At 54.3% G+C, this 17,640-nt stretch overlaps 2 protein-coding genes across 5 annotated transcripts; one reads left to right on the forward strand and one right to left on the reverse strand.

The window, feature by feature from the left end:
- Positions 1–368: 368 nt before the first annotated feature.
- Positions 369–6,138, reverse strand: glyctk (glycerate kinase). Of its 4 annotated transcripts, none has more exons than XM_088915199.1 (5): positions 6,078–6,138; positions 3,141–3,538; positions 2,191–2,342; positions 1,656–1,831; positions 369–1,546 (listed from the first exon to the last, which is right to left on the reverse strand). In XM_088915199.1, the coding sequence occupies exons 2-5, from the start codon at positions 3,500–3,502 to the stop codon at positions 662–664; spliced, it is 1,575 nt and encodes a 524-aa protein (XP_088771325.1). In that variant the 5' UTR covers positions 3,503–3,538; positions 6,078–6,138; the 3' UTR covers positions 369–661. The 4 variants fall into 4 exon arrangements, with proteins under 4 accessions (XP_088771325.1, XP_088771324.1, XP_088771327.1 ...); XM_088915198.1 differs by lacking the exon at positions 6,078–6,138 and adding an exon at positions 4,094–4,913; XM_088915201.1 differs by lacking the exons at positions 2,191–2,342; positions 6,078–6,138 and adding an exon at positions 4,094–4,923 and having other exon boundaries at positions 1,642–1,831.
- Positions 6,139–6,520: 382 nt separating this feature from the next.
- wdr82 (WD repeat domain 82) lies at positions 6,521–17,640 on the forward strand. The gene is made up of 9 exons (XM_088915535.1): positions 6,521–6,942; positions 7,713–7,810; positions 11,660–11,726; positions 12,102–12,201; positions 13,065–13,181; positions 14,031–14,186; positions 14,536–14,605; positions 15,460–15,602; positions 16,087–17,640. The coding sequence occupies exons 1-9, from the start codon at positions 6,782–6,784 to the stop codon at positions 16,114–16,116; spliced, it is 942 nt and encodes a 313-aa protein (XP_088771661.1). The 5' UTR covers positions 6,521–6,781; the 3' UTR covers positions 16,117–17,640.

Consider the following 17,640-nt stretch of genomic DNA (forward strand, 5'->3'; position numbering starts at 1 on the left):
CTAGTTTAACGAGCTGCTTCTATGAATTCTTTAAGAATAAATGTGGATGATTTAAATATTGCCTTTAAGGTGTTGGGAGTTCCCTGCCCTTTCATTCTGCATACCCACATTCTTTTCATGTTCAACCTTCTGTGCAAGAGGAACACTCTGTCAACGGGTCCCACTTGATTTCTCAGTTATAACCATTATAACCACACAGGAGTGCTGTGGTGATCCTTCCAGCCCTCGGAGAACGGGCAGCGGTTTAGCTGTGTGCCTTTTTACACACAGCAGCCGTAAATGTGCCCAAAATGGAGGAAAACACACACTCCGGAGAACACAGTTAAAGAAATTGAAAACAGACATAGAATGGACTAAATAGTCTATAATAAAGTCTAAAAAATGAATTTATTTGTATTGGCGTTCTTACATTTAACAGCCCAGATATTAATTCCGAGGCAGGTGTTGGTAACTTCATTGTAAATGTGATTATTATGAGTATTAGACAACGCGTCTGCACGATACGCGTCTCGCTGACAAAGACGTGATCCGGCGGCGTGACTAGCGCAGACACACCCAGACTGGGTTTTTTTAGTCCTTCTGAGCTTCAGCCCTTTTTTTTCTACCCATGCTGCACTGCTCTGCACTCCCTCTCTCAGCCCTGCAGGAGGCGCTGCGCCCCCTAGCTGGCGGAAGGGAGCAGCAGCACGTGGATGTCCATCACGTTGGTGCCGGTGAGGCCGGTGCGGAGCAGCCGCTGCCCGCCCGAGAGGCGCGAGAAGAAGGTGAAGGAGTCGTTGTCCCGCAGGAACCCCTCCGGGTCGAGCCCCTGGGCCTGGGCCTCCCGGGCCAGCTGGGCGTCCGCCACCGCGCCCGCCGCGTCCGTGGGCCCGTCCTGCCCGTCCGTGCCCCCGCTGAGGAACGCAGCGCCCTGCGGGGGGGGGCGCTGCCGCCCCAGCTCCACCCCCACGCGCAGCGCCAGCTCCTGGTTGCGCCCGCCTCTGCCGCCGCCCTGCAGCTGCACCGTGGGCTCCCCGCCCGCCAGCAGGCACAGGCCGGGGCCGCCCCCCTCCGCGGCCTGCAGGGCGCGCCGCAGGTCCCGCGCCGCCACCCCCACCTGCGGGGCCAGCTCCAGCGCGGCGGCGGCCAGGCCCGGCGGGGGGCCCCCGGGGCCCCGGGCCTCACGGGCGAAGCGGGCCAGCATGGCGTAGAGCCGGGCCACCGCGCGCACGTCGCCGCAGACCCCCGGCGAGACCACCACGGGCCGGAACCCCAGCTCCCGCGCGCGCCGCGCCGCCGCCTCCAGCGCCAGCGTGTTGGAGCCGATCAGCACGTTGTGCACCCGCCCGGGGCCTCCCTCCTCCTCCTCCTCTTCCTCCTGCTCCGGCCGGCTCTCGCCCAGCCCCGCCAGGACATCCTGCACGGAGCCGGGCACCGAGGCCCACAGCCCGTAGCGCTCCAGGATGGCCCGGCTCGCCTCAGGCCGGGCCGGGCCGGGCACGGTGGGGCCGCTGGCGATGAGGTCGAGCGGGTCGCCGATGACGTCGGAGAGGATCAGGCTGACCACCTGCGCGGGGGACCAGGCAGGGTGAGTGGGGCCAACATAGACTCACACGGGACAAAGAAACGCCAATCCCTAAAAAACCGCATGCACGCACGCACCCTGAAGACGGTACCTGCGCCGGGTGTGCACAGCGGGCCAGGCCTCCTCCCTTCAGCAGGGACAGCGCCTTGCGCACCGTGTTCAGCTCCTGGATCGTCGCCCCACGAGCCGCCAGCATCCGCGTCAGGCCCTGCTTCTCCTCCAGAGTGACCGGAGGGACGGGGGAGGGCAGGAGCGCTGAGCCGCCCCCTGCGGGCAGACGGCGGGCAGAGAGTCAGCAAACGCGGCCCGGCCGCCAGCGTGGCGGAGCGCCCTCTCTCGAGCATCATGAAGTTAACCATGGTCATGTGACCCTCACTCCCTTCTGGTTCTTATTCTGTTCCCATGTCTGTAGTCTGAGGGCCCTCTAGACAAAGCTGGGCTCTCGCTCTCCAGGGTCGGGAATGAGGGTCACTGCACCCGTGACCCGTGACCCGTGACCCGTGACCCGTGACCCGTGACCCGTGTCTGTACACAAACCCAAACAAAACGGACATCAATCGGCCGGTCCGGTCAAAGCTTTAGCACCCTCCCCCCGACCCGTCTGCGCCCGCCCCAGGGGCCGGTACCGGAGATCAGCACCAGCAGCAGGTCGCGGTCCGTCAGCCCGTCGGCCAGCGCCCGGATGGCTCGCGCCGCCTCCTGCGCCGCCGCGTCCGGGAGGTTGTGCCGCGCCCCCTCCAGCACCCGGATACGGCTCCCCGCTCCCAGCAGCATCTCCCTGTGCGGAGAGAAGCGCCGGGAATGACCCTGGAGCCGCGCGCACCCCAAGACCCCACAGGGGCGCCCCGAGTGTTTCATCAGAGACCCCTGTGACAAGGGGGTCCTCAGGGTTTACAACACCAGCACCCCCCCCCAGAGCCTTCTGCCATCAGGGGCTCCCCCAGCGCCCACTTTCTCTTTTTAAAGGACACCCCCGTTTCCCCACCTCCTTCCCCCCAGCTTCAGTTCAGGGGTCGGGGTCACCAGCCGACCGGCGCCGCCACAGATCGTGGGGTCCCCCTCCCGCACTGCAGCCCCGCAGCTCATCCCCGGCCCCACCGGCAGGTCCCCCCGGGTCCCGGACTCGGACTTTCTCCGGTTTCCCTGTTTCCAGCACGACCCAGCACGGCTGCACCCCAGCAGCTCCGGAACAGGGGGGTCACTGCGTGCCGAGAGGGGGGGGCGCGGTGGAGCTGCCATCTTCCCGGGAATGAAGCCCGCCTCCACACCAGGAGAATGGGACCGGATCCCACCAAAGCCGCGGGGCCTGACTTTCGCCCCACCTAATTATTCCGAAGGCTCACGGAACTGATCGGAATATCCCAACGAGTAGAACCTTCCAGTCCCCCGCCAGGACCCAGAATACCTGAAGCAAAACTGCGCAGCTGCCCGGCGAGGTGTTCGAGAAAGGATCGGCATCAACTCAGCAGGGAAAACAACGCAAACAAGCAGAGACTGTCCGGACCGGAATACGGCCCGGGAAGCAGGCTGTCGCCCTCCGGCGCCCGAGACCGCAAGAGCTCACATGGACCCTTACCCTTTCCGATCCTGCCTCAGCGCTTCCTGTATCCCGAGTGGCACGCTGATCACGCCCCGCACCAGGTGGTCGCCCACGATCCTCTCCGCGGCCGCCGCCATGCCCAGCACCGCCTTGCCGAAGCCCACCAGGTGCAGGTTCTCCCGCAGGCTGTAACTCCGGCCCCCCACCAGGAGGCGCTCTCCCCGCCGCTCCAGGCTGCGGCGCAGCACGGCGTCGGGCTGCACGGCCTCCACCGCCGCGCCGAAGATCTCCCGCGCCTGCGCCGCCAGCGACATGGCCCGCGCCAGCCCCAGCGCCCGCGGGGCGCCCAGGCCGAGGGACAGCGACAGGGCGGGGGCGAGGGCGAGGGCGGGGCCCATGGGGCGCTGCTCAGACTGCAGCCGGCTCGTCACGCCCTGCGAGGGGAACAGGAAGTGAGGGGCGAGGCTCTCGGCCGTGCTGCCCTGCGCGCTGTGTGCAGGAGTGGGTGCAGGTCAGTTAACTGCGTTTTCACCCCCCCTTCTGTCCCAGAGGATCCCAAAGCACGTCTGCACACCGGAGCGGGAGGTACTCGCCCCACCCCCTGCTCAAGCACGGTGCTTAATGAGTCACCTGTCCCCCAGCCAGTCCACACACACTCACTCTCTCTCACTCACTCACACTCTCACTCACACTCACACTCACACTCACACACTCTCAAACACTCTCTCTCTCACTCACACACACACTCACATTCACTCACATACACTCACACTCGGCCTGTCCACCGACACGGCCCAGAGCACACGCGAGTCCTCGGACAGTCCTTCCTGTCCCACACAGCACCTCTACACTCCACCCCCCCACGCTGGGATCTCCGGTCCAGACGGTGTCTTTCCCAGCTAGATACGTCCTTCCCATCATTCCCTCTCACAGCAGCCCTACAGACGCCAGCCACACGAGTGAGAAAGTGAAGGAAGCTGGAGACAGACCTGAGATCCCCAGCGCACAGCACAGCGTCAGCCCACAGTGTCCAGCTCTGTCCTGTCCAGTCCAGCAGCCAGTCTCCTGTGATCTGCCCTCTGCTCTGTCCAGCAGCCAGTCCCCTGTGATCTGCTCTGCCCTCTGCTCTGTCCAGCAGCCTGTCTCTTGTGATCTGCTCTGCCCTCTGCTCTGTCCAGCAGCTTGTCTCCTGTGATCTGCCCTCTGCTCTGTCCAGCAGCCTGTCTCCTGTGATCTGCCCTCTGCTCTGTCCAGCAGCCTGTCTCCTGTAATCTGCTCTGCCCTCTGCTCTGTCCAGCAGCCTGTCTCCTGTAATCTGCTCTGCCCTCTGCTCTGTCCAGCAGCCTGTCTCCTGTAATCTGCTCTGCCCTCTGCTCTGTCCAGCAGCCTGTCTCCTGTGATCTGCTGTATCCAGCAGCCTGTCTCCTGTGGTCTGCCCTCTGCTCTGTCCAGCAGCCCGTCTCCTGTGATCTGCTCTGTCCAGCAGCCCGTCTCCTGTGATCTGCCCTCTGCTCTGTGCGGCTCAGCTCTTATTGACTGAGGGATTAATGATCGACAGGCCAGCTCTGGCCCTGCTGTTTGTCAGTTGTAATGCTTTGCTGGACCGGGCCACTCCAGTGAGAACAAACTGTGTTCTGCAGGTGGCTGCTGCTGCAGGCCCGGTGACACAGCCGGGTGTTCGTGATGCGGGATAAATCCGAGTGCGGCACCTCCCTCAGGGGACGGAAGTGAGCCCGTCCACCCTGCGGTCCGGGGTCCCGAGCACGAACCCGCACCAGGCGGCGCCATTGCTGGGAGTCGAAGCTCCATTACTCTTTAATCGGATTTGACAGTGAGCTACCTGCCCCCAGCTCAGAGTCCACTGAGCAACAGCCCCGGCCCCTCCCCCCCCCCCCCATCTGTCTGTGTGGGGGTGGGGGGCGGTTCTCTCCCAACTCTCTCCCCACCCCCGGAATGATCCGAAATCTAAACATTTTACTTGGGGTGCAACGAAAGGAACTGATCTTTTCTCCTGTCGGTGAAGGGCAGAATGGCAGTCTGTGAGCTACAGCTAAGGCCTGGTTATCCAGATCTACAGGTGAGGAACAGACTAGGTGTCTGCCGAACCCCTGCTGAGCCACACTGCAGCTGCCTGCTGGTGTCCTCATACAGGCGAGCTGTGACGACTGCCCCAGTGTGCTCACCCCTGCTGCCCAGGGTCAGCCCCGATCCAGGACTCTGTCTAAGTCCTCCTGCAGCTCTCCAGCTTCCAGCTGTGAACGCACTACAGACGTGCATATTAGCAATACTATAACACGAATATTAAATATAAACGCTCTAGTCACTAAAGTTTAGTATTACAGGGTCCTTGTAGCTTGTTTGAAGAATTCCAGCAAGTTAGGCGAGACCTTATTTTTCTTAACCCACGCTCGGCGACTCCTGAAGTGTCCTCGTTCTCTCAGTAATACTCTAATCTGTCTCCTCCTATAAACTCCGTATCTCTCCCAGCGTCAGGCGCCAGACTGTTTCGTGGATCGGACCCCGGGGAACTGTTCTTAACTGCCCCGGCTCCTCTAAGCCTCAGGATCAATCATGCTAAAGTCCTGCGGGAGTCTGATCGATAATGTGACATCTTCAGCTTTAGTCAGTGTGAACCATGTCACAAACCCCCTATTATCTCACAAGCCACTCGCTCAAGCCTCTGCTGTCCTAGAAGTGGAAAAAGTGCTTCGCAACATTTCTTTCTGTCCCCGGCTTGGCGAGTCTAATATTTTTCAGCTGCTCCGGTACACTCTCTTCCCACCTGCCCTTTCACGCACGCCTGCTGTGTGGGGCTCTCTTCCTCCTGAGTTTTTTTTTTCTTAATATCTCCATTAAACTATTTAGGCACTTCTCCCGCCAAGCCATTCAGCTAGGCCCTGAGATCCCCCCTCGCACTAAACGGCACTGTCGGAGTCCCCAGAACAAAGGCGTCCGGCACTCAGTTGCACGTACCAGCACAGCAATGCCATTTCATTCACGCTCGATCCCCTCGACTCCTCACATCCAGCCCCCCGTGAAATGTCCGCCCGGTTGCATTGTGGGACCTGTAGTCCAGCAGGGAAAGAGGGGAGGGCGCTACGGCGGCCGGAGAGGGACATACACACGCGCGAATCTCGCAATTCACTGCGCTTGGAAAGGCAGCGAGCGCCTCCCGTTCCCAACGCACACCCGGCCTGGGGTTGCAACGCGTTTAGACGCGGGTTCTGTCTTTTAAAGCGCCCCTGCGCTCACAGGCCAGCGAGCAGCGCTCGGCCTCGCGCTTCCGGTTGCACCTCACGTCGCGGGGGGGGGGGGGGCAGCCGAACGCCGAGCACACAATGGGGCTCGTGCCCGCTTGCGCTCTCCCCCCCGGGGGGCGCGCGCGTGCATGCATGCATGCGTGCGTGCGTGCGTGCGCGCGCGCTCCTGGCGGCGGCAGAAGGCGGGGCTTCCTCGCGCTCCTGGTGCTCGAGCGTGTCCCCGGCGGTTTTTCCCTTCTGCGTTTGAAAAGGAGGGGGGAAAAAAAAAAAATCAGGGTTGTTTTCCCGGGGGGCGAGGGCGGGCGAAAAGCCGACGAAAAGCCGCAGTTTCAGTTTCGGAGAGGAGGAGGGGGGATTTGACGCCGCGCCGGTTCCCGAGAGCAGAGGCCGGAGAGGCCGCCGCCAGCGCGGGAGGTCATGAAGCTGACGGATAACGTGCTGCGGAGCTTTCGCGTCGCCAAGGTGTTCCGGGAGAACTCGGACAAGATCAACTGCTTCGACTTCAGCTCCAACGGCGAGACGGTCATCTCCAGCAGCGACGACGACTCCATCGTGCTGTACGACTGCCAGGAGGGAAAGTGAGGCGCCTCTGTTGTCTCCGGCGGGGCGGCGGGGGGGGTGAGGGGGCTCCTCGAGGTGAGGCCTACTGCGGGCGCCTCATCCCCGGGCTCGAGTGAAGCGCCCTGCCCGGCGGGACGGGGGGGACTGTACCGCGGGTGGCGGAGTGTGTACAGTTGAGGGGGGGGGGTCTCTTTTATTGAGCGTGTGAGCCTTTGAATGTCAGTCTGCATAAGCGTACGCCCCCCCCCCCCCCCCCCCCCCCTCCCCCCTCCCCAGCGCCGTGATCTGCACGCTTTACGCGCAGGTTGATGTAGCGTGCTCTGTGAGCTCCGTAGGGGCAAATACGAAGGGGGGTGTTTCACGGATTGGGTCCCCTCCTGGCATCTGTACGTGCGCGAAGGCTGCAGAGTCCTGACGCCGGTTTTTGTGCGTGTGTGTCGCGCAGCGCGGCCTCCCCGTGTCCCGGCTGCTGCGGCAGCAGTCACGCGTGTTGTGGTGTCAAGCTGCGGTGTCGGATGAGAAGCACCTCGTTTTCTTTTCTGTCCTGCTTCTCGCGTGTGCGTGCGCTGGGAACGCCGAGACCAGTTCAAGTCGACCAACTGGGCATCGTTCAAAGCCTCGTAGCTAACGCCGCCTTGCGTGTAGTGCGGTATCGAGTGCGCAGACTTCCCTCCTTCGCTGTCGCGGCGGCTCAGACACAGTGGGATGGGTCAGGCTGCGTGTCCGTGTGTGGGTAACAGGAATGGTGGATCTCATTGCGCCCGCTGTCGCTCCGGCTGTGTTCCAGACCCAAGAGGACCCTGTACAGTAAGAAGTATGGCGTGGACCTCATCAGATACACGCACGCAGCGAACACCGTGGTCTACAGCTCCAACAAAATCGATGGTACGTTTCTCCTCGAACATGCTTGCATGCTTAAGTATTGACATCCTCTGTCTTAAGTTATCTAATTCAGTAAAACGGGCTGGCACCCCTATCCCTGAGCCTGGAGGACCCCAGCCCAGCAGGGTGTGGGGGACCCCCCCCAAATACACACAAACACACCTTCTGGTTTCCATCTTAACGGATTGCTTGGTGGGAACCTTTATGATTATTTTTTTCCTCCTTGAAGGTTGGAGATGCTGCGTTTTTCTCGTGAAACCCAAGAGTTAAAAGGCAACTTTGTGCTTTGGAACTTGAAGCGAAGCTCAAAATTAAGTCTGTTATTGGGTGTGTTTACTACTAACTGCTTGTACTTACATAGCGCTTTTCTGGACACTCCACTCAAAGTGGTTTACAGGTCATGGGGATCCCCTCCACCACCACCCCCAGTGTGCAGCCCCACCTGGATGATGCTCCAGTCCGCTCCCCACACACCAGTTCTCAGTGCGGAGGAGAGCAGAGTGATGAAACCAATTCAGAGAGGGGGGGATTGGTAAAGGCCAGGGGGAAATTTGTCCAGGACCTACACCCCTACTCTTTTCGAGAAACGCCCCGGGATTTTTAATGACCACAGAGAGTCAGGACCTCAGGTTTTACATGTCATGAGGTTGAGGTTAAGGTTTTCGGTTATTTGAGTCCTCTGCTGGAACAAAAGCCATCAGGTGTGTGGGTCCCAGGGAGCAGGTGTGGAAGCTGAAGGTAATTCTGAAGTCTCCGGTGTATAAAGACTTGGGAGCAATTTGATTGGGATCTGTTGCAGGGTGGCTGGTGTAATTAAAAGTCATTTGCAACTGAAATGTAGCCCTCATAGCCCAGGATGCTACTCGCGGCATCGATCAGTGACTTGCAGGTGTTGGTGGTCAATGGAAGCGAGGGGGTTAGAACAGGGCATCCCCCTGGGCTGGTCCCGTGACGAGCTCCACACCTGCTGGGTTCTGGAGCATTAGAGCTCTTTACTTGACTAAGGAGCTGCCTCACTGGAACCTTTGCAAGTTTTTATTTTTGGGCTGAAAAGTTGCAGATTCTTATAAAGTGCAGTAGTGTTTAGGAACTGAAAAAAAGAGATCGAATTAATCTTATTTAAGGGTTTAGTTATGTAACTGATGGCTCATCTGGAATGAAAGTCTGCAGGGTTGGGGGTCCCCTAATTTAGGGTGACCTTTGAGACTTGACTTGGGGATATTCTGGACTAGGGTAGAAACTCCTGCATCCAAACTCCTTAGCTGTCGAACATGGGGGAGTCCAGCAGTTAGTTCAGTCATCGCTCTTTCAGTGAGAAAATTCCTGTGGAAAGATGGAAGTCGGTTTAGATTACATCCCGGGAAACGTTGTTTATGTTTCGCAGAGTACGTGTTATTCAAAACTGGCCACAAACAGAAAAAGGAGCTTGTACAACACTGAGGAGAGGGGGATATTTAATGATTGTGAAAGGAAAAAAAACGATCTGACTGTGCTGTCAGTTTACGCACGAGGAGAATGCAGCCTAGCTTATTTCTGCAAACGGGGATCTCAGCCTACACCCGGCACTTTCAGGGTAGTTTTGTTTTCTTATTTTGGAGGTTTGTGTGTACAGCCTCCAAACCAAGTTAAGAAAGGAACATTGTGTTTATCAGTGAAATTGCTCAAGGGTATCGCTTCAGGGTTACGTTTTTAATGCAACACTGTTGCAAGACGAGGGAGTGTATCTTGGTGTGGTTCAGTGAAGCGGCAGCGAAGTAAATTTTATGTAAAATAACTGTTGTCAGGGGTAATTTAAATAACATTGGAGGCTATAATAACAAAACTATCTTCTTAGGCTCCACCCTCTCCCCCAAATCCTGTCATAGAATTAAAGTGATAGAGGAGATAAACAATGCAGGTGAAGCCTCTGGGCCGGGATATTTTAACTGGGGTTAATTATGTACTGTAGTGATGCACGTGCAGTTCTGTGAGTATTCTCCACTGCATTTCTGTGGAACCTGTACTGTAGGCCTTCTAGTAATTGCTGGGTCTCAAGTTATCCTTGGGTGTTCAAAAAGCACTATCGTTCCGGGGGTCTGTTTTTGAAATCTGGGGGTCCTGCCAGTGCCTGACCCCCCCCCCCGGATGCCTGTACAGTGAGGCTACAGCATCTGTCTTGTAGAGGAGCCGTGTTACTGTTTGGCAGCAGTGCGGGGAAAAATAATGGGCTTCGCTCATCCACCTTCCTGCCGTTTCTTCTGGCTAACAGGAGTCTGCTGCTGCCTCTGTTTAATACCTTTTCTTGTCAGTAGTTAAAGTCCAGTATGTTAGATTTTTTATAAGTGGAACAAAGTGAGCTCTGTACTAGGAGGTGAAGCCTTAAAGCCTTGGAAGGAGAAAAGATTTCAAGAGCTGTGACGTCCTTGACATAGCATAGCAGGCTTTTCTGAAAGCTTTTGTCCTGGAGGCCGGTGCTACTTTGTGTCCAAACTATTGCAGCATTATGGGGTTTTAATGCTTGTCCAGTTTATCCACACATTGGAGTACTCGCCGCAGGAGTTGAAGGTTACTGCAGTTCCATCACCCCCCCCAGAAGAAGAGACTACAGGGAGGACGGCTTGTGTCCGGGTCTGGAGGAAGCCCGGGGGTTCCTTCGAAGGAGTGCTGCTGACCGACCCCGATGACCAGCCTGCCCCGGGCTGAGGTAGTTGTTTGTACAGTTTGAGGGTCTGTGATACCACCCGGTAATGGAGCTAACTGTACAGGCCACTGCCTTGCCCGGGGCAGCGCCTTCGTCTCCGTCAGCCTGCAGCGCCCGAACATAGTATGGACTCCTGACCGCCGGCGCCGCCGTCTCCGGTCGCGGGAGCAGCACCACAGCAGGCCGCTGGGTCTCGTATCCGCGGAGCCCGCGACTCCCTGCCGGAGTGGCCGTGGTTTTCTGGAAGGGAGCAAAGCCAGACTCCGTGTGTTACAGACTCCGAAAGGAATGTCCTACTCTGCCGTGAAACTGCAGCGTTCTTGACGGTTTAATAACGTTTTGTTATGGGGGCCTTTAATGTGCTGAGGCTTGTTGGGAGAGTGGGGGGGGAAAATGACTTTTATTGCGTCGTGCAAAAGTCTGAGACATGTTGTAGTGTAGTAGCCTTTTCCCTCGATGCTCATTCTCTGTGCAGGAAAATTAAGTGGTAAGACTTTCCCTGACATTTTATCCAAGTTATTTTAAGGTGACAGGGATGTTGATAGATCAGTATTGTATTGTAATACTGATTTAATCTTTTACTTTGATAGACGTCAACATGTGTTCCTCCCCAGACCTTAAAATGAGGCGGTCAGATCCGAGTGGTAGATGTGATAGATTAGCTACCTCAGCACTGTGTGTAGTTGGCTTTGAGGTGTTAAGTTTTTTTTAAAGATTTTGATGAGTGTGAATTAAAGATTCGTAAATGACAGTCTGGGTTTCTTCTCGACCCAACAGGACTGCATGGGTAAGGGCTGTATTATAGTAGAAAATGCTGATGTTGATCTTTAATAAAATAATACGCGCAGATTGTAACTCTGGATTGTGTCTAGTATGTTAGAGTTTTGCACGGGATACTCGAGCCACAGTATCTTTATAAAACACCACAGGTACAGGACAGGCTGCACTGCTCTGACACTGAACTAGCCACCTTCTTCTGGCCTGATCAGAGGCAGAGAAAGGGGATACAGATTTTCCCTGATTGAAATTAATAAAGAGTACCCTTCCCATACGAAGATCCCATGAAAGTATGTGTTTGTTGTGCTCGTGTCCTAATTGCATTAAGGCTTCGTTTTATTTAGCCATTTTCAAGTGAGTTTTTATGTTTTAATAACCCTCTCCGTTTCCATTAGACACCATTCGGTACCTGTCGCTCCATGACAACAAATACATTCGCTATTTCCCTGGACACAATAAGAGGTGAGCGTCACTCTGAGACTTGGACTTCTTCGCCAATTCTAGCTGGGAGTGGTTTGATGTAACAAAACTGGTTGTTCCAAATTTAAACAAAAGTTTTCCTCCACCAAAAATCTGGCCTAGTTCTGCTGTTGTGTTGTCTTTGCTCTGTTTTATTGTTAGGTGTGTTGATTGCTGGCATGTTTTCTTTGTTGTGGAGAAATTACTGATTATTCGGTCGGTACCAATATGTATAATAGAGGCACCTTCTAATTTAACAGTACACGTTAGCAGATGGCCCGATAGAAAGTAAGGTTATGTCTCTTTGGACGTTTGCCCATGTGTCACAGTAATGGCACAGGCTGTGGTTTTGACTGTACCTGCTGTTGGTGGTTTCAGGGTGGTGGCCTTGTCCATGTCCCCTGTGGATGACACCTTCATCTCTGGATCCCTGGACAAGACCATCCGGCTCTGGGATCTGCGCTCGCCCAACTGTCAGGTGGGTGCTGGCTCGGGGTTACGAGTAGGGGTCATGTGTGTGGCGATTGTCTTTTCGCTGCGTCGTGCCGCGGTAAGGCATAGCACCCAGTTCAACACAAAACCATTTTTACAGATTGGTGACATCTACACTTGAGTTACAGAAATCCCACTCTGGGGTAGAAAAAAAAAACAATAGCTTCCAGCTCTCGGGAGTACACAATATGAAGGATCAGAATTCACAAATCTCATCTTTCTAAGGGCAGACATGCAGGTTGTAGACAGCACTCTGGCACCGTCTGCACCCTTTGCCAGAAAAATACACAGAAACTGGATATTGATTAAAAGTTTTTAGTATCCTTTTGATTAATCATTCATGACTGAGTGCGGTCCACTCAATTGACTCTTGACTATCGCATAAGAAATAATCAACTCATTAGCGCGAGAGCCATCCGGGCACAGGTGAAGAGGTAACTTAACCCCCTCGCCCGTCGAGCCAAGTGAAAATCGAGAAGGGCAGGTTCCGAGCTGCAGCCCGGAAGAGATGTGTCCGTGCAGCACAGGGAAAAGCCTCTGGGGCAGGCAAGCGTCTGATCTGTGCTGCTCCATCCCTGTTGTGCTTAAAGGTTACAAGGGATGGTGGTCGGTATCGCTTTATCTTGGCTCGGGGGGGGGCAGAGGAGTTTGTGAAATAAAGTCCAAGGGGGCTATTTTGCTTGTGCAGTTGTGTGTTTGACCTCCCTGGCAGTGCCTGGGTTCGAGCTCGGAGGGCCTGCCTTCGCCTCTCCTTGCGTGTTCTCATGGCTGTCTCTCGCGGGGCCCCGGCTGGCCAGTCTCCGCGCGCGGCCGCCCCGGTGCTGACGTCTCTCTCCTGCTCTCGCACAGGGGCTGATGCACTTGCAGGGGAAGCCGGTCTGCTCCTTTGACCCCGAGGGGCTGATCTTCGCGGCCGGCGTGAACTCGGAGATGGTGAAGCTGTACGACCTGCGGTCCTTTGACAAGGTAACGAGAGGAGCAGGAGAAAAGGCCCGGGAGCAGGACGTTCTCAGATTTCAAGTGACAGTTAAAAAGTGTTGGTTGTGTTATTGTTGTCACGTGGGAGGTTCTGTCAATATACAGCATTGTAAGAAAGATCTTTTGTTTTTTTTACATGTAACATTCCAGCTACATACTTATGTGGGCTGTGTTGCATTACGTGTGTATTTTAATTCAGTGGGTTTGTCTTTGGTATGGTTTCATATGCTCTAAAATGTTTTTGACGTGCGATTGTGACAGACAGACCCCACCTTCGGTGTTGTAAAAATGAGCGAGAACTGTAGGAGGCGTTATTTTGGGGTTTTAACTGGGGTCCCGTTCTCTTCGTCTGAAACTCCACGGTATCCCGTCCCTGCCCCCACTAACACTGTAAAACCCCCTTTTTACAGCCATCACCACACCCCTCTGATTCCACCTCGGTGGAAATGTACATCCAGACTCTTTGACCAATAATCCAGTCAGTCACTAATAGACACCCAGTGAAGCTGCTCACAGACAGGAGAGGCCTCTGGTGGTTTTTCTTGAGAGACATTGGGTCGTTGCAGTCTCTGCAGTGATCTCTGAGACCGTTAATTAGCCTCATCTGCCCATTTGGTGAAAAGACGAGGATTAATTTTGACTTGATGTTAACTAAAAATATGATTGCATGAATTATTTTAAAGTGGCTTAGAATGCGCCTTGTGTGGCCCCCAAAAAACTTTTCAGCTACTCAAGCTCCCAGCCATTATGACACGTTTTGGTCAGCTTGATCTTTGGAATCGTCTCCATGTGTACGTGAACATCTGATTGACACCTGTGCCTCCCCTCACCCTGCAGGGCCCCTTCGCCACCTTCAAGCTGCAGTACGACCGCAACTTTGAGTGGACAGGCCTCAAGTTCAGCAACGACGGAAAGCTCATCCTGGTCTCCACCAACGGGGGCGCCCTGCGGCTTCTCGACGCCTTCAAGGGGGCGGTGCTGCACTCTTTTGGGGTGAGCGTCTCCCACTGTGCACAGTCCAACGTGTACACCCCCCCCCCCCTCATCGCAGTTGGAGGGCGTCCGTGCAAAGATTTTACTCCTCTGCAACACGCGTCCTGCTTCACCTGTGCGCAGACAAGACCCTGTTAATATCCATGTCTGCGTACCTGAAACAGAACTGCACGTCCAGCTCTCTGTGGGCTGGCTGTCCCTTCCTTAGAAGGAAACGTACTTTGTGTTTTCGGGCAAGAGAAGAAAATTCGTGAAAGTTGCCTGTGCAGTGTTACTAGACATCAGCTTGTGGGGGTGTTGAGTTCACTTTCACCTGAAGTTTGAAACCCTTCCTTTGCTTTACATCCAGGGCTACAACAACAGCAAAGGGGTGACGCTGGAGGCCTCCTTCACTCCGGACTCCCAGTTCGTGTTGATCGGTGAGTGCTGCCCCTCGTGGTTTGGGAGGGCTGTGCTTCGCCGGCCTCACTGACGGGAGATGCACCCCTCTTTTTGCCCGTCTTACTGGGTCTCAACTCTGTCGTTTTGAGTTTTTCGAGAGGGCCATCAAACTGAGCAGCCGAGTGTCTTCATCATCCAGTCTCCTTTTTACAAAACAGCCTCGCAGATAAATAAAAAACAGCCCGTCTCTGGCCTAAGCTCAAGACAGACCTCTAAGCAGACACACTTATATCTTGAAAAGGGTCAGTTCTTCAAAGGTGCCTATACTGTTTCTACAACAAAGGGCTTAGCTTTTGCATAAAACAAGAAACGTTAGTCATTTATTTTTCTTACGCTGTTGGGAGTTATGAAGACTGGAATGTTTTTTCGTGTAAACTTGTGATAGATACTTTATTGATCCCCTGAGGGAAATGCCGTTTCCGCTTTGAGAACTTAGGCCAATTTAGTTTTGGAAGTTCTGCGTTGTGGGTTGCCAACAGTTCTTTTCTTGTGCCCTCTGCGACAGAATATTTTTACTTTCTCAGCTCTCCAGTTGTCCATTCGTAAGCTTGGTTTTCGGGGTGCTCCCCGCACGAAGTAAGACACAGGCGGTGAGGTCTGTAGAATATGGGGGACACGTAGCAACCTCGCATGCTTCATGACTTTGGTGAATTAACAGTCTGTCCTGTCTTTAAGACTTTGTCAAGCTTTTGTACTGTAACTCGGCGGAATCATGCGGTTATTTGTGAAATTAAGGAACAGAGGCGTGCGCTGCTTCAGGGCTGGGGTAGGCTGGGGGCTGGACTTCTGTACTCCCCACGCTGAAGCCGGTCTCTTGCCTTCTGGCCCCCAGGCTCAGAAGATGGGAAGATCCACGTGTGGAACGCGGAGAGCGGGATGAAGGTGGCCGTGCTGGACGGGAAGCACACGGGCCCGGTCACCTGCCTGCAGTTCAACCCCAAGTTCATGACCTTTGCGAGTGCCTGTTCCAATATGGTGAGTGCAAGAGACCCAACAGTTCGCGCCCGGCTCCATAAAAACATGAGCAGCCCCTCATCTGTACAGCTGTTCTTGTGCAGGTGTTTGTTCAGTTTAGCAAGAGTAGGAGGAGTCTGATCTTGGTGGGGGGGGGGTTAGGGTTTTAACATTTTCGAACCTTGATGCTGTCTGAAAAACGTAATTGGTCAAATGACCTGATCTTAATGAAACTCTTGCCGGTTTTCAGATATTGATCCAAGACTGAACCCTGCTTCTCTGTGGTTCTTCCAGACCAGGACTGAGAACCCTGGTGTAGATCACGTTCCTGCCGTGCGGGCAGTGTTCATGTTTGGGGAGCCTAACCATCTAGACTCCTAAGCTGGGTGTTGTTTTTGACAGAGCAATAGCCTCAGGTCTTTTTTGCAAGACCTTGCGTAAAAAAAAAAGAAAAAAAAATCTGATGCCTCACTTACGTCTCTTCTCTTTTTCAATCTCTTTCCAGGCTTTCTGGTTGCCCACTATAGACGACTGAGCCCCGAGGCTGAGCATCCGGGGGGACAGTTTGACAGCTCGACTGACTCGATTTCTCTCTGTAAATACTTTTCTTATTTTGGAAAGGAGTGACCTGCCGGGGGTCCCCCGAGAGCCATCGTGGTCGTAGATGTGTCTGGCATGACACTTGAGTGGGATGAACTGCTGTCTGCAGCGTGGCGCTCAGGCCTTGCTGTCTTACAGAGGCGTGTACAGCCTTGGAAAGCTCCCTCTCCCCTGGTTTAACTGTGTCAGGGAATAGGCTGCAGCTCCGGCGATGCGTTGTAAATAAGTGGGTAACATGGAGGATGGGGGGAGGGAGGGTTTTTATTACTGTGTATCTATTAAAATGTTTTTTTTATATCACTGTTTGGACCGTTGCTGTTGCCTGTGGGTTGTGCTGGAGGTACTGCTTGTAACGCCTTGACTCCCTCGCTTGCTCCCCCTGTCCTGCGAGTCTTTCACCGTGTCGGAGCCTCTGTGGGCTTCGCTCGCGCCCTAAAGGCGGGTGACCTGTGGCGCTCGTATTTCTTCCAGCTTTCTTGTAGACACTGGGGTCTGGGGGGGGGGGACAACCTGCCGATCTCGTTCACACCAGCGGCCCTCGGTCCTTCCCCGTGTTTTCATGGCTGTCGTCCTGCCCCGGTCCTTAAGTTGCTTGAAGATATCAGCGGTGGCATCGAGTTTTGTTTGAAAAGGTCAACCAGGGTATGAGATGTGCACCAGCGCAGGCTTTTCTGCAAGTGCACCATCTGTGCTTTCGCCTTTATAGACTTTAGGAAAGGGAACTTGAAAGGAGAGTCCGAGTTCCCCCCACCCCACACCATCATTGTGCCAATTATAAGGATCTTCCCGAGACTTAAGCATGCATTTGTAAATTTAACTCTAAGGGACCAAAAAATCTCATTGAAGAGTCTAAGTGTGGATTGGTCGCAGAGCACTGATTTATACAAACAGCTGTTTCGATCTGTAAATGCATTATAGTTGAGATGGGTAGGTTTATTACAAATTGTGCAGCTGAGTGAGGCCTGTTCGGCTTAGCTCTCTGGGACTTGTTGCACTTAATCATGCTGGCAGCGCTGAGTGCTTCACACCATTCAGGGTTGCGGTCTTCTTTGAAAATACTTTAGGCTGCCATCTAAATTCAAGAGGCAACTGAATCAGTACCGGTGTATTAAACTGCAAGACCAAATGGGTTTGAATTAAGTTAAAAAAAAATTGGAATGAATCTGGTGATCCGCAGGTCATCTGAGAGTGATTTTATTATAATGTATCATACAGAATGATTTCTTGCTTTCATTTCCGGCACAAGAAGTATTTGTTTAATGAAAATACACAAGTCCACAAATTTCTTTTAAAACAACACGCTGTTCTCTCATGCGTCGTAATCAACGCATCATTTGGGATTAAAATAGAAACATTTTTTTCGTATTGATGAATATCTTAGATACTGAAAAACTTATTTTTAACAACCACTATTGACATTCCTTGTATGTAACTTGAAGGTAATAAAATTCTTTTATAG

This window comes from Atractosteus spatula, chromosome 5 (genome assembly GCF_055471065.1).
Source record: "Atractosteus spatula isolate fAtrSpa1 chromosome 5, fAtrSpa1.hap1, whole genome shotgun sequence".
Taxonomy (NCBI): Eukaryota; Metazoa; Chordata; class Actinopteri; order Semionotiformes; family Lepisosteidae; genus Atractosteus; species Atractosteus spatula.